We start from the raw sequence: 16,647 nt of genomic DNA, 5'->3' as shown, positions 1-16,647 counted from the left end.
GTGTCGTGTCAATCAGTTTACCATTTATTTATTAGGCGTCCTGGGTGGCCTGAACAGCCTGGGTAGGTTTCGAACCGCGACGCGCTCCTGCCTGCAGCCACGAGGCCGAACCGCCATTAAAATCCCTGAGATCACTTTTCAAATTAATAATTACTTAAAAAACTTAGACAGGCAGCGGGAGTGGCGTCAGTCTAAGTAACAAGTTTATCAAACTAAAGGTAGAACCTGTTTTTATCTTGCCACCCACTCATGGATGATACATACACTGATCCCTCAGGTCCATTTAAACACCAACTACTGTAAAGATTTTTGCTCTTGTAGATTATGAGAGGAGGAAACAAATGGCCATTAGCTGCCACTGTATCAACTACAGAGAAGGTTTCCTTCCCCGAGCTACCATGCACCTGTGACACACACAGCCGTCGCCCGGGTTCTCGTGTTCGAGACTCGGCGGTGTTCCTAGCGGGAAGGCTGTTATGTTGCGGGGAAACGTGTCCGGGAGGGCGCCAGGCTAACGCGGGGGTTAGCCACGAGGTGGGTCGTGAGGTTCGAAGGCCCCTGTGTGGCCCACTAGGAACTGCGGTGGTGGTGATGATGCTAGGGATCCCTAATGCCTGTTGCCCCACTGGCCCTACACAGCATAGGACGCTGATCCCTAACTGGATTGGTGAGGTTTAGAAATAATATACACTGTTTGCACTATCGTTCGCACATCACGCACAGAGTGTGCGGAGTGGATTTTAATTACTTTGGCAAATTACACGGCACTTACAATCACACGAATTCCTTAACATAAAGTACATGGTCCATTACACACGAGGCGCTCTGATGCGCCATCACTAACGTTATGCCCTCATGCCAGTTGCAGCTGAGGGAGAGTGCTCGATTAGAATCGGCTAATCCCGTAATTGGTAAGCTGCGATGCGCGGGCCCACCTGTGTGGACCACGGCTCGCTATTAAATTAAGAACACGTCTACGCTTTGATGTAGCTAGTGCCTGTGCACTAAGCAATTAAGTAAAGTTCTGTGGTGGCGGGAGTCGGCCCGTGCCGTATATTGCACGGCCCCACGTAATGTGTTGTGTGGGGCGTGTTAAATTGACGCGGCTGGGTTAGGCCCTACACCGGAAAAGGACCGGGCGCTCAAGGGGAGTATTTAAAAAAGGTTTCGGTTGTGACTAAAATTACCAGATTAAAGTTCGATGAATGCGAAAGATGATGGCTCCCCGTGGGACGTGCGTCCGTCCCGGTCCGCGAGTCGCGCTGTACTGGCGTCTGGCCCTGGCGCGAGGGGAGGGGTGAGCTCCCTGTCGCGCCAGAGTTTCTAAAGTTCCATTATTCGTAAAAATCTATATAATTAAATAAATTTAAGTGGCTCTAAATTCACATAATAAAACTTATGATTAATTTAATATCTACGTATGTTTTAGAAATGACATTTAATGAGTTTGTCTAAAATAAGTTTGAATATTAGAGTCAAGCTGGAGACTGTCTGTTTCTTGATAACTACTCCAGTGGCGAATGATAATGCTAATTTGGGGTGGTTTGAGTTACGTCACATATTTCACTACTAAATTTAGGCTGAAGGCCGCAAGGGTTGCACTCACAGCTGTTTTAATAGAAAGTTACACGTGAGTGACCCGGGCACTCCTACGTCGCACTTGTGTTGCATGGTGTTATTAATTAAATGTGGCAGGTTCATTAAGGTTTAGTGAATTTACTGTGTAACAGATTTTGTTTGTCTTGCCAATTAATGAAGGGTGTTGAAATACCTAAGCACCGCGACTCTCGCCTGACTCGGGTGGGCCATGGCTAGGGGCGCGTTCCGTTAGCGGGGTTGGATACTGGCGGTTGCAGGTCGGGCTTTAGGGTGGCCTTCGGCCGGACGATGTCAAAACTTAGTGCCTTTTTTCTGCTAAAGTAGTGGAACTAATGGAGCTGGAATATCCTGTTTCATCGAGATTTATTACTTAAGCTGGATTTGTTATGTCAAGTTATTGTACTTTTGCACTGAGCATTTCAAAAAACTTCGTAAACGATTCTCGAGAAGCACACTGCACTGTGGCCTTTTGTATACCTTGTGCTTTTCGCTTTACGAGTTCTGGGTATCGTTTTAAAAACCCATCCATCCATTCCCTACCAGAGGCTTTGTTCGTTTCGGAAAACGGATTTGGTAGTTTTCTAGTTTCAAAATATTCTTGCACAATACATGTTATTTCTGCCCTTGTAAGTGGTTATGTCTCCCGACCTTTGTGAAAGGTCCGGGAGATACCTGACCTTTGTGAAAGGCCCGGGAGATACCTGACGGGCGCTACGGGCGTCGCGATGCTTTGTTGTCTGGAGGGGCGCCAGGCTAGCGGGCTGCTAGGCCGTTGATGTCGGGTCGTGGGTACTCTGCCCCCGCGTGCCCCGCCAGGTACACGGCTTGAAATCTAACCTGAATGGTTTTCCCTTGGCTGCGAAGGCCGCTCGGCCGTGTGGAGGACGGAAGACTACGGAAATGATTGTAACACAAGTTAGTGATAATTACGTTTAATTTAATAGCTTCACCGGGGGTCCGCGTGGGTACACGGTACTTATCTACAGGCTCGCTCCGGGTTCAGTCCCGCTACAAACACTCTCACCAACACTTGGCAATGTCTAGCGGTTACACAGTTACATTTACAAAACGATTAAAAAACAAAAAAAAAACACAACACTAACGCGACACTGAAATGATTACCATGACAGTCTCGCGGGACGTGGGTCAATGCTCGCTGGAGACAGCGGGGTTGAATACTAGTGGTTGCAGGTCAGGCTTTAGGGTGGCCTTCGGTCGGACGACGTCAAAAGTTCAAATTCAGTTTGATAATTGTGGCATTACAGAGGTGGCTAAAATTTAATTTTCCATTTAAATGTGTTTAAATAAAAAAAACCTGGAATAATTGTGTGTTGTACCTAAACCATTTTACTATCCAAATATGTAATTATAATCATTAGCATGACAATCCCAGTGTTACTTAAATTCTGGAACTGTTTAAGGTTAGTGTAGTGTAAAGTGTGCACGGAACATTAGGGTAGTGCGGCACAAGCCTATCAGAAACGTGGCCTGTAGAGCCCGGTTCCCAGTAAGCAGGCCATGCACGACGCAGCGCATGTATAGCGTGCCTTATAATAAAACACTCTAAATTGAGCCCCCGTGTATCTGTTACAACGCCCGTAGCATAGCGTCTCTGGTGGCTGAAACAGCCGGGGGTAACTCTGACGGAACGACCCCTACTGCCTGCTGGCCACGTGGCGACGTCACGCCCTGAGTCAAGAGTCTCGGCTACGCACTAGCACGTAGTTAATATTGCTAGTTGGTGCCCAAAAGCAACTCCACACCCTTAACATCACCTCGGCAGATGGCAGAAGGCATCAACATATTACATTAGGCTAGGATCGTGTAGGCTCGCTACTCCGGTGACGTTACATGAGTCCTGAAACTGTCCCAGATACTGATGTTGTTGGTTATGATGGTTATGATGGTTGGTTATGTATAGCCTACTGGCTGCCCCGTGCAGGCTAAAACTAAGTAGCCGACTAGCTAAGATATCGCGTGAGGCGCCGACGGACCATCTCACAGCCCTTACACAGTACTTACATATGTCGTAGCACGCTCGTCTTAGAGCACTTATTAATTAAGTTACATACCACACGGTAAATCGAGACCGACCACGGGACTGAAGGAAAAGGTTTTTAAGAATTTCTTAATTATGGTGACGTCCCTCGGCTTCTGGTCCCTATTTTCCCGTTTACCAGAAACTCCTGTTGTGCCCGTCCTGCTCTCGTCGGAGAGGTGTGGGTCCAGGCCGACGTGGCCGGGACCGGGAAATACGGGACCTGGAGGGATAGCGAGGAGGAGAAGGAGAATGATAGGTAGATTTAAAGGACCACTCGATGTTAACCGTTTCACGAGCTCCTTTATTGTACCCTGAGAGCTTGCCGCGGCCTGGCGTATCCGTCGCGGGGTGTGCGCCCTTCCCACGAAGACCAGGACTCCCGAAGCCCGTCTCGTGCGACCCACTCGTCCCGACACGAACTAGAAGTCCTCCCACGTAACAAAGTTCCTGATTGCCAACTGCTTCACAAAGGCGCGTGATGCGTGCGCGGTTCTTTACGTACTGACTCTAACGACGGCGATAGTTCGGTGGTGCGTAACTACGCTTATACGTCCTATAATGACCGACCCGTGAAGTGACTCATAACTCGTAACTCGGACGCCCAATCGCGTGAGCGGCACAACGAAGGCAGCTCGACTGCTGCAAATGCTCGTACAGTGGCGGTGTCGCCGGACCGCGAGCTCGATAGACACGTCTCGCGATCAGCGCGGAGCGGCGCGCACGTCCGCCGCTGAACGAGTCCTGAGTCCAACTGCCCTTCCCCGCCCGCCCGCGGGCCGTCGCGCGCGGGCTGCGGGGAGAGGAGGAGAAATCGGTCGGCGTGGCAGAGCGCCCCCCCTCGCGACGCGGACGAGCGCCAGGCCGCGATTACATATTAACACTGTAACACATTTGCGAGAATTACAAGACTATATTCACACTAATAAATACATTACGGTACATAATTTACAAACTAACAGAGCCCACTGGCATGCTAGGGCGCACGCGGGTGCGTCCCTGGCCGATGCACAACACTGAGGGTTCACTGGGGAAACAAGGGAGGACGTTGACGAGGCATAACGGCCTGAAGGAGCCGAGGAGACACTTGGGTCAACGTCAATGGTAAACTACATGTCGGTGAAAATAAAGAAAATGCTGGTCCCATGATGCGCGGAGGCTGCCGGCCTCTGTAAACTCCGGGAGTATACTGCCGCCCTTACTGCGCGCGACCAGTCCTCCCGCGGAAAACGCGTTATTTTCGCGGGAAACTGAACCGGCCAGGTTCGGGACAAGGCGCACGGCGAAACATAATTTTGAAAGATATAAAGTGTTAAACAATGAAAATAAAGTACAATTCGTTCCTGTGAAAAAAATACGTAAACACTCTTGTAGTTCGGCGGAGGGATATGCCACACCCGGCCGGTCTCTGCCGATGTGGCACTAATTGCGTGGCGTTCGCCCCATTGCACTTCCTACACTCCGGTGCGCGCCAGAGCGTGCTCGGGGCACACACTTTCGTGAGATGTTGGAGAGGCATAGCGGTCTATGCGACATAGAGGAACATTGGCGGTCGGCATCACACCTGAGATAATTTGTTTGTCTTGTGATGTTATAGTATTTTTTATGTCAATACTCTTTCGACGTAAAAAATTAAAACAGCAAGCATCTTGTACCACAAAACCAAGGGATAAATTTGGTCACGTGATACAGAAAAATTACGTGAACCTATGCTAAACATTGAAAACTAGAAAAAAAATGATCTAAATGATAACAAATTTCACTTAATTAAAACACAAATCTGAAAGCTAGTTAAAGTTCAGTATCACATATCCAATTTTTTCACTTCATCATGAGGTACATGATGCTTGCTGTTTTAATTTAGTGCGTTGAAAGATCCCGAACATAACAAATACTTGTGATATAACAATGACTAATTATCTTAAGATGATTACTAAATATACACATTCTTTCTATGTATTAACATCTCAATTATTAATATTGTTTTTGATATCCGCCAACATAGCCGAAGGTGAAGTCTTCGGGCACGTTTGGATAGGTCCTCAACTCTAAGTGGAACTGGCTTCCCGAAAATCTGCTTCTACCAAATATTGCTTCTACCGTCTATAACACTCAAATTTACTTTTGCTTCGAATATGTGAAAATTATTATACTGAAAATAAAAACTATTATTACATTAAAATATTTATTTAAAAAATAACTTAGTTAAGGAATGTTAAATATGTTCTAAATAATTGATATTTAAAAACTCCGTTTTTCATTTGTTTAAGAATTTCTTCATCCATAAAAAAAAATAATCACAAAGCAGAAACTGGAATTAATACCATAGAATAGTGATACGATGAGTGTTTAGGGTTGTGGTATTTGTGTTGAATCGTGTTCGTGAAGAATTTTAATCAACGGGGACTGTAGATTTTTATTATCGAGATGTTACTCAAGGATTCGCAAAATGAGAAAAAGACGAAAGTTGTTGGCTGCAAGAAAATTGTTGGTATGTACGAATGTTCTTGATTATACAAACAAAGATGGCGTCCATTTGTTTTGTAATACTAGTGCTCGTGTTTTATTACGCCTGATTAAACGTAATACGTATTAAATGAGATTGTAGTACACTTCATTAGAGAATAAAACCGTCAATGCGATTTTTTATCCTTGACATTTTAATACAAATACTATGTTTTTTCACGTTAGGTATTTGGTTACTATCCGTGCGCAAGCATTGACTAAAAAAAAAAAGAAAAAAAGAAAAACCATGCAGGGAAAGCCCACAATGATGTCTTATCGGCTGAACAATAAATCGTTATGTGCGGTGAGACCCTTATTGTAAATTGTGGTTAAGTGATGTTATAACTGCAATGTAATTTTAAATGTTGACTGGGGCTGGATAAATATTTTGGTTTGACTATCAGAAAATGACAAAAATACATAATTAATTTTCATTGTTACTGTAGTTATGGCTGTAACTTACTAGTTTTGTATGTACATAACAGTTTTATCTGCTGAATAGTTTTAATAATATTGTTAAAAAATATATAGGCCTTTGCTAAAAAAGTTGAGACAAAATTTGGAAATGATTAAGTAGGAATAATTATCACGTTTATTATCAAATATTATTGAATCAATTGTTCAACAGATAAAACTGTTATATGTACCTACTAAAACAAGAAGTTACTGCCATAACCAGGGGGTGGATTTAGATTGTGGAGGGGGGGGGGGGGGGGGGGAAGGCACCTGCCCCAGGCCCCAGGTTAAAGGAGCGCATGATTGGTCGACAAATACTGATAAGAGTTTCTTGGTTACAGTTTCTGCACCAGGCAAAGGAAAGCATAGATCTGCCCCTGACTTATAATTCTATAAACCAAATTTCCATATTTACTAAGGAGCTATCCTTCATCCATAAGAATAAATAATCTGTAAACAATATTGAATACAATTTGATAAATTATAATGTTACTTAGCTTTATTTAAAAAGATACTTTAAATGTAATCAGAATGTATAACTTGAAGTGTTCTGTTCTTGGGTGTATTTATATGCCTGCAGGGTTACCACATACAGGAAAAATCTTGAAAACAGGATAAACCCAGTGAATTGGTGAGGTGTCTCTAAAACCTGGATAATACAGTGAAATTATCAATACTAATAACAATATCAGTTATTTTTCATACTATGCAGTATCTTAATGATTTCAAATTGAATGTATTTTCATTATAAAATCATGTATGTACTGTTAGTAATTTGTATCTGATTTTACTAACATTAATTAAATGTAAGGGATACAAACTACTGTGTATTACTTTGAAGCTTGATCACAATCGATAATGTATCACTTCAAAGCTAGAATCAAAATAATTTGTTATCTTTTTCAGACTGGCGGTGTTTGTTACGTAGTGATGATCTAAATTGGTAATGACCAACTTCGTTGACTTCAGGGACCACATAGCACTTCAAAGTAAACTCAAGGGCCAAACCACACACTGACATAATTTTTACAATTTTACGGAATTCGAAAAAACACATTTTGTATGTTCTGTTTACTTTCACTTATGAACTCTATTACAATTGACTAAATAGAGAAAAATAATTCTAAGAATCTTAAAAAACAGACACCTTTTATAAATACACTTATCATTTTTTTTGTTTTCTAGTACTTAGTGAGAGCACTGTGGCTTTTGGACACTGTTCACCAACGACTTAAAATCCACATCTATTTTTGATGTTGCCACACAAAGCAGATGTGATAACACGCCATCGGAAAGTCTATTCATACTCTTTGATTTTATGTGTTTCAATGCTGAAAAAGCTGCTTCGCAAATGTACGTACTTGAGAAAATTGAACATAGTTTCAGGGCCCAATTCCTTATCAAAGGATAATGTTCATGCGAAAGTAGTTTCCAAAACTCTACTCCAGTTGCTGTGGACATTTTAACAGAGGGATCACACTGGAGTTCACAGAGTTCTAGCTGCAATTCTCTTGGCTGACACTGAATGTTACACTTCAAAGCAATGTTGAATAGTTCCATGCTAGGACGGAATGTTTCAAAATTTTGAAATCTCTTGTTGAATTCTGAAGCCAGTTGGTTAATATTTTCCACGAATTGCACAAAAGTAACCATTTCTTCACCTGAGAGCTTCTTACAGTTTGGAAAGTGAAAGAGGTCATTTTGTTCCAGCGCAGACTTAAATACTTGAAGTTTTTTTTTGAAATCCATCAACGAAACCCATCATCTCGAAAACAGTCTGATTTTTTCCCCTGCAACTGCAAATTCAAAATATTCAGATGTTGGGTGATATCTGTGAGAAAAGCTCAATTTTTCAAGAAATCAATATTCTTCAGTGCTTCCTGGAGATCTATTGAGTGTGGAACATTGTCACTCAAAAAGGAAAGTATTTCATTCCGCAGTTCAAAAAATCTGACTAGGCACTTTCCTCGACTAAGCCATCTAACTTCCATGTGTAATAACAAATCACCATAAGCACAATCCAATTCTTCTAAAAATGACAGAAATTTTCTGTGAGTTCAAGAACGGTTCCCCCTCTTATCAAATTGGTGATCTTGGCAACAGTAGCCATTGTGCCTGACATTCTTACTGATTTGGCACACAATGCCTCCTGATGTATAATGCAATGCAGAGTGGGCAGGGTAGCTTGTTTTTATTTTAAAAGTCCAACTAAGTCACATGATGTTCCAACCATTGCTTTAGCACCAACTGTGACAACTGAAGATAGTTTATCATAACCTCCATGTTCTTCAACTGCATTGTTAACTTCCTTAAAAATATCTACACCTTTGGTTGTGTTATGCAAAGAACATACTTTTAATAGTTCAGTAATACTGAAATCTTTTTGGATGGCTCTCACAATAATTAACAACTGACTAAGTGTCGGTAACATATTTGCTTTCATCAAGAGCTAACGAAAAATACGAACAGTCGGAAATAGAACCTTTCAGGTTTGTCAGTATTTGATTGCTATATCTTCAACTCTCCTAGTAACAGTTTGTTTTGACAGAGGTACAGAATTAAACTCTTTTGCCACCTTACCTTCATTAAATGATTCTGCCATTCTTACTGCACAGTTTTTGATGAATTCCCCATCACTAAGTGGTTTTTTCACTTCCGCTAGCTTGTAGCTAACAACGTACGAGGCTAAAAGATATGCTTCTTGGTTTCTTGACACACTGGTGAATACACACTTTTGCTGAGAAATTTGTTATTTCAGTTGTTCAACAAGATGTTTTCTTGACTAGCCTGAACAATTTTCATATTTGTGTTGATGATTTGATAAAAAGTGCCGTTTGAGATTGTATTATTTTAATACAACTAGCACTTGAAAGCAAACTAAATACTGAGGTTTTCATGTCCTTATTAAGTATAAACAAATATTTGTGTTCTCATTCTTCTTTGAAAACATGATTTTCACAGTCTGCTTTCCTAAATTTGGAAAACATTTCAAACTAACTACAACATCAAATAACTTGCGAAACATAAACAAGTACATAATCTGTGTGCCGCAAGTTACCGTGCTATTCTGATGCCATATGAGTCATGGTGCTGCTGTCTCTCGACATTCAAAATAAATACGCAAGGTCGCTGGCTCAGCCGGTAATTGGCCATCACTGATCTAAATGATAACAGTGCAAAATGTATATTGTGCAGGAAAGCAGTTTAAAGTCAATTTTGCAGGTTATGAATGTACGCAGTTCATCTGTTATTTTGCCAGATGATTATTGAGGGAAGGGAAAAAATGTTGGATGGGACAGGGAAAGCTCAGGGAAATTAGTTGAAGTAAGAGTATTAAATTGTACAGGTATTAAATTGATATTTTTAATTTGTAATTGTATATAACATGCTCTAGGTTCATTGTTATCTTCGCATTTGTGTGTCAAAAGTTTTTCGGATTCTTTTCAAAATAAAGCAAAACTTTATCTAAGCCCGAATGTAATCAAGGCATCACCAGAAGAGATCTTCTAGCTGTAGATAAGTCCTTGCGTCATTTTCACAAGTATTTATATGGGAGAAAATACCATGTATGCACTGACCATGCTGCTTTTAAGTGGGCGTTGCAGTTCAGGAAGCCAGAGGGACAACTGACTTGTTGAAATGAGTAGGTATGATTGCAGAGTCGAACACAGGAAGGGCCAAACTCGCAGCAAGCTGATGCCCTCTCTCGCCGGCTATGCAATGTAGACTGCAACAATTGCAAAAGGGCAGAGAAGAACAAAGGAGTCGAAGACATCCCGACGTTTGAGTATCATTAACAGCAAGGATAAATTGGACGATGCCAGCCTAAATGTGGCACAGCGACAAGACCCTGACCTAGGGCTCATTATAGGTTTGTTACAGAGTGATACAAGACGTTCATCATGGCACGAGATATCCAATGATTGGAAGTGCTATGAAAGCGATTGATTCGCCCTGCATCAAATCATTCATTTTTGAATCGAGATCGGCCATCTGTACTGGCACAATCTCGCCAACCTTGGTGATCCTCAGTAACGCTAATTATGTGTAAGAGATACAAACAACTTACTTTGTATTAATTTAAGCACAATCAATAATATATCAGATGAAAGTTTGATCAAACAAATTTATTCACAATCTTTATCAAACTGGTAGTGTTGGTTACACAGTCCTGATCAAAGTGATAACAGTGCAAACTATTTATTGTGTAGGAAAACATTTTTTTTAGTCAGATTGTAATGATATTGTGTTTGTCAAAATGTGTTTTGATGGTAATTCTTATTTTAGAAAGCCCGACGAAAGTTGGTAAAATATATAATGTTGAACAAGGAAAACTCGGGTAAAAGAACTGAAGCAAGATGTGAGAACACTGGATTGCTGGTATATATTGTATCATACGGATTATAATTTTTATGGCTTGACCAAGTGCTAGTAACTAGTAATTTATACAACACTAGCTAATGCCTGGCATGTGTTGCAATGCCTCTTTATAATTGTTTTTTGTGATTTTTTTTTTAGTTTGTACACTCATACAAAGCATCTCTCTTTATCTTTCTGTAACTATATAGCTCTTATATCTTTATCTTCATATCTCTCAATCTCCGTATCTCTATACCTTTATTTTTATCTCTTTATATATATCTCCTCTATGTATATATATCTATTCCTCTTAATCTATATATCTACATACTATATCACACTATATCTCTTTCTAGCCCTATATCTATGTATACTTTATCTTTCCATTACTTTGTATTTTTATATCACACACCTTCGCTTTATTAGTTCATCTGTTTCTCTCTCGACTCGCATACCACCATTATTATTTAGACTATAGAAAAGAAGACCTGACATAAAACTTACTGGTAATTATCAGATACTACTCGCGTGCCACCTTAATTTTTAATTTCAGGGTTAGTATTATCAAAATCTCACCTGCACAATGACCTTTCGCGTGTTTTAAACACGGAAGTAAGAAGTAAGGAAGTTGGTGTATACAATCTTTGCCATTTTAAGTCTTTAAAGTTAAAATGAGAATGACCTCTAACCCTTTTTTTTGCTTCTGCATAGAAAATCAATTTTTGGTTACAGAGAAGTTTAACCCTAATTTCTTTCAGATGTGTTGGTATCATGTTTCTTTCGCAATATTCACTACATGATGGCATATTTAAGATTCTAGCGAGTTATTTTCAAGCTATTAAACAAATTTATAGCATATTAGTCTTTATACAGCTACGTTTTGTTTTGCTATCCAATTACTAACCAGTTGACTTCAACTTCCAGAACAGACAACCACTCCATATACTAATACTGCCATGGTTTCAAAGGTCAAGCATGCAAAATTTAATAGAGGTAGGATGAACGATGAGTTATAAATGCAATGACAAAATTTTATCAAGAATAAATAAATTCTGCTTTAAGGATTGGTTTTATCAGAATCTCACCTAGACATTATGGTAATTACAACGATTTCCCGTCAAGTACGGTTATATGTTTCGTTCCTGCCAATAATAAGATATACTATAATTTTATTAATCTTTTTCCTGTTTAAGGTGTTGCCTATAAACGTCTTTACTCGTATAAAAAATGTATTTAAAGTTGAAAACCATTATTTGTTAGGATTTTACCAGTTACTTATTTAATTAACACAAATATGAAGTTGAGTAAAGTTTCTTTTAAAGACGTTTTCAATATTATAGTCTCTAACTGCAGCACATTCATTATGCTTAAGTTGATTACTGTATAGAGTGCACTCGCATAGTCCGATATCGCTAGCGTGCTGATTGCATGCAACGCGTATGCTCTGTCTCATGCCGAGTGAACTACATTTAATAGCCCACATTATTTCGTGGTTAGTTCGTACTTCAATGATGGAATGGCGAGATTCCACAAAGAATAATTAAATTATGCTTTAAGGTTTTGTTTTATTGAAATCTCACCTAGACAGTGACCTTCCCTTGTTTCGAAGGCCAAGTGTGCAAAGTTTCAACTGAAATCGGATGAACGATGCGCGAGCGCATAGAAGACGAACACACAAACATTCATTTTTATATATAAGAAGAAGATTAGTTTTTATTTAATAAAATTAAATAAAAAATACTGATTAACAATTTTAATATAAATACGGGAAGTACATAGTTTGGTTTTGTACCATTTTTTTAAAAATTAAAATAAGGAAAATGGTTTAACCTATTGATAAAACTTTCTGATATCTTTGCAAGAAAAATAAATTGTTAAAGTATGTTCAGTGAATATTTGATATGATTATTATTAGAGATATTGATCATTTTGTAATTTAGTCTTAATTAAAAAGTGAGTGTATTAATTCATGTTTTATGTGTTTCTTTTTATTTAGAAAGTAATTGATAGGAAATTTTACTTAAAGCTTTCCAGCATAAGAACTAAAAAAAAATTTCATTTTTTAATTAAAAAAAGATTTGTATGTTTCTAAAGGTTATTTTTTATAGAGGTCAGAAAATTGAGAGTTTTTGATTGTATAATTTTTGTGCACTCACATTTTTAGAGATATTGCATGGTGTGCAGTTTAAGGAAGTCTTTTGCCAAAGTGTATTAATCAATCCTAGTTAAAAAAAAAAAATTGTTATTGTGAAAATACTTCAAATTGACTAAAAATCAAATTTTACTTTAAGTTGTTTACTAGAATTTTTCAAATGGTATATTTTTATGAACATGGGTTAGGGGTTTGAATCCTTGATAAATATTATACATTTTTATTCTGATTGAAAATTGAATTCCAACAAAAAATTTACACAAAAGTTATATACGTGTATTATGCAAGTTAATTATTGCAAAATTTGTCATTTAGGAGCTAAATAAGGTGCTAGTGCTTGCAATACAAATTTTGACCTCATATGCAAAAGTCAATTTTGGTAGCTGAAAAACTTTATAGAAAATTTCATTGAAATCAATTAAGGAGAAAAAAAGTTAATGGGGTAGGTATAGGAAACAAATAAACACACAGACAGGAAAGTAATCTAATCCCTAAGTCTTTTTTCTTTAAGAAAATAGGCAAAAAGGTTTAAACTTACTTTGTATCTATATGAATTCTTTAAGTTGGCGTGGTTGTGAGGCATTTTGATAATGGTGGGTCACTGATTTTAAAGCTTACACCAGTAAAACTGAGCCATGATGTATTTTGTTGTATATTTAGAAAACACAATTTTATCGGCTGGTAGAATATTGGTTTTTATTGCATGTTAGTTTTTAGTTAGTTATTACAAAGCAAGTTGTTTTAACATGCTGTAAACAGAATTGCATAATCAAGGTATGCTGAACTTGAAACTGTGGAAATATACTTGCATGGCTAGTGGTTGTAACTTGTGAATAACTAGAGGTAATTCTTGTTCTTTCTTTAGATCATGAGTGAAAAAAGTTGTTGTTGTTCAGGAGTCTTATTTACGTGTCCATTAGGAAAACCTGTCTTTCATAAATTTCTGCTTGGGGTTTTGCCATGACGAGCATTTGAGCACTGATGATGATTTATGGAAATCACGTTCTAGAATTCTTTCACTATCAATAATGACCACACTGTCTTTATTAACAAATGGCCTTGAATACTTACTGAACAGCATCACGTGCCATCTTTGATAGTTAATTGAAGATTGCAAGCTAGTAACAAAAAGTTAATTCAAACTATTGCACAAAGTGCTTTCTTCCTAAACTGTGTTAATAGTTAGTTGGTATGTATATAATGACATGTTAGTTGGTATGTATATAATGACATGATCTATATCCAGGGGAAACTGAACCCATGTGGTGTCCACAGAACAAAAAAAAAGTGCTTCTGCATATGTCTAGAAGACTAAAATAAGTCTACAATAATCTTTATTTAATCTGTGTGCACATTGTCTAGTCACCAACAACTCAAGATAATGATATACAAACGATGATAGTTTTTTTTTTGGTTAGTTAAATTTTATAGGAATTGCTTCTGGGGTATTTTTTTTTAAAGGAGTTACCTCATTATGTAATCAGTAACAATTTTTATTCTGCTTCAATATAAAAAAAATTTTGCACATGTTTTATGACAAATATTTTTTTGTTTTCCATTGGTTTATGTTATACCATTTTCACCATATTGTTTACAGTATATAAATGTGAACCATAATATCCACAGCACTTGAAATTCCGAAAGCTCATTTGTGCGAGTTCATTCTATTTTTTTTTTGTTTTTGAGTTTTGTTAACTCCTCGAGATTTACTAATGTGTCAGATTACTAACAGTATTTCTAGAGCAATCGGAACTCTCCTGTGGTAGTTTCATTTTATGGTGTCATTTTTAACATGCCTTGTTTTGGCTCAACGAAATTGGCTGTGATGGAGGTTTTGACGAGTTTTGTAGTTTGCAACACAGTATTGTGTGTAGGATAGGTGGATGTGAGAAGAATTAATCTTTGATTACCCACTACAAAAGGCCAGGGTCACCACTTAAGTCCCATATAGACGCGTCACCGAGGCGAAAAGTGTGTGCTGGTTTGGCACCTGGTTCGACGAGGCTGTGGAGATGGGTGCACAATTGAAGAAAGAAAGAAAAAACAATAGTAACAGTAGGTCATGTGCACAAGATCTGACCGCCATGTTTTCCAACCTACTGGTTCACAATAGTGTACAGGACGATCGTGCACGTGGGAAACAGGAATGTACTTTTTTTTTCTAATGAATGTTCTGCCAACTTCTAAAGTTTTCAGCATTTAGGTTATTTCCCCTGATTTATTTCAATATGCAGGTTAGGCCCCATCTGGGCAAGCAAGTACGTGCCTGGTGATTTTGTAAACGACTAGTGCTTGCAGTGAGTGTTTGGGGCCAGGTGGGACCGACCTCAAACTTTTCAATTTTAATTTAAATTATGAAATTAAATAATGAATTACAGTGATGGCTAAATTTTTTTAAACCTTTAATATACATACACACACACACACATATATCACACGAATTGATTACTTTATACAATTTTGAGCGATAAATTCTTAAATCTCTGAAAAATAACACAATATACAATTACAAATAATTTCAATGCTTTGGAGAGTTAAGTTACTTTTACTACTCTGAAACAAATATGGTCACCAAGTAAACAGCACAGAAGGTGTAGAAAGTGCAAACAAGTGCAGAGTATTATGAGCACAAAAAAAAGTGAATTTACAAGTAACCTTGTACAAAAGCAAACAAACATATCAAACTTAGAAAAACTTCTGGCCATAAAGAAAGTTACGAACACAAAAATTATACTTAGCTTTCCAATAACCTCCATACTCTCTTGCCCCTTTCTCTCTCTCTTTGATGACATTGATTTATGGTGGCATTGTCTTGATGGTCTTTGCTGCTCCATACTGAACTCCTAAAACCAGAGCAATACCCAAAATTCCTCCCTCTCTATCTCTTATTGCCTCTCAAACTCTAGGATGAAATAGAAAATCTAGGACGGTTACAGAAAGTTTTAGAAGGTTCTTCACTTTAGTCCAAACAATTGATGCATAGGCGAGTCTTACGGGTGTATTCTTCTTCTTGCTAAGATCTCGGTTGGTGCCCTTGATTTTGAAGCTGTTTTGGAAGGAACCCTCATAGTTTGTGTGTTTTAAGGTTAGTCTTTAACAGCACACAGCAGTAGCCTATCTATGACAGGTAAGGTTATGTTTCTCTCGTGTCCTTAAATGTTTTTAATGTAGAAAATTAACACGAAAAGTATCGTGACCAATACACATGGTCATAAGTTTGAGATACATCTGAACCAAAAATATACTTCGTTAGTGTGACACTATTAAAAACAAGTTGAGGTTATCTGTCCAAATATTTTTGATAGAGAAAATTGGAAGTCATTTTCCGTCCATTACCACCCCTCCAATTATATTCAAATTCTAATGTAAAATATTTGACAGTGTGACAGGGCCTTAATCAACCCACAGGAGTCGAGCCTGTTCCCGGCCGGTCGGTGGCGTGGCCGCCAATCACAGCTGTTGCAGTTATTAACGGTCCATGTTGATTGGATGTACACATTACACATAGATGTAAGAAAGTATTCAACGCATGCATGAT

The 16,647-nt window shown here is 38.5% G+C and overlaps 1 protein-coding gene across 2 annotated transcripts in view; it reads left to right on the top strand.

Annotated features, from left to right (window-relative positions):
• Window positions 1-5,941: 5,941 nt before the first annotated feature.
• The window catches only part of LOC134542082 (uncharacterized), a 151,503-nt gene continuing 140,797 nt past the window's right edge, over window positions 5,942-16,647 (top strand). For both annotated transcript variants that reach the window (XM_063386003.1, XM_063386002.1), the window contains exon 1: window positions 5,942-6,128. In XM_063386003.1, coding sequence (XP_063242073.1) covers window positions 6,065-6,128 — 64 coding nt within the window. In that variant the 5' untranslated portion in view covers window positions 5,942-6,064. The remainder of the gene's footprint in view (window positions 6,129-16,647) is intronic.

Source organism: Bacillus rossius (genome assembly GCF_032445375.1).
Source record: "Bacillus rossius redtenbacheri isolate Brsri chromosome 4 unlocalized genomic scaffold, Brsri_v3 Brsri_v3_scf4_2, whole genome shotgun sequence".
In the NCBI taxonomy this organism is placed as follows: domain Eukaryota; kingdom Metazoa; phylum Arthropoda; class Insecta; order Phasmatodea; family Bacillidae; genus Bacillus; species Bacillus rossius.
This window is presented reverse-complemented; position numbering and strand designations above follow the sequence as displayed.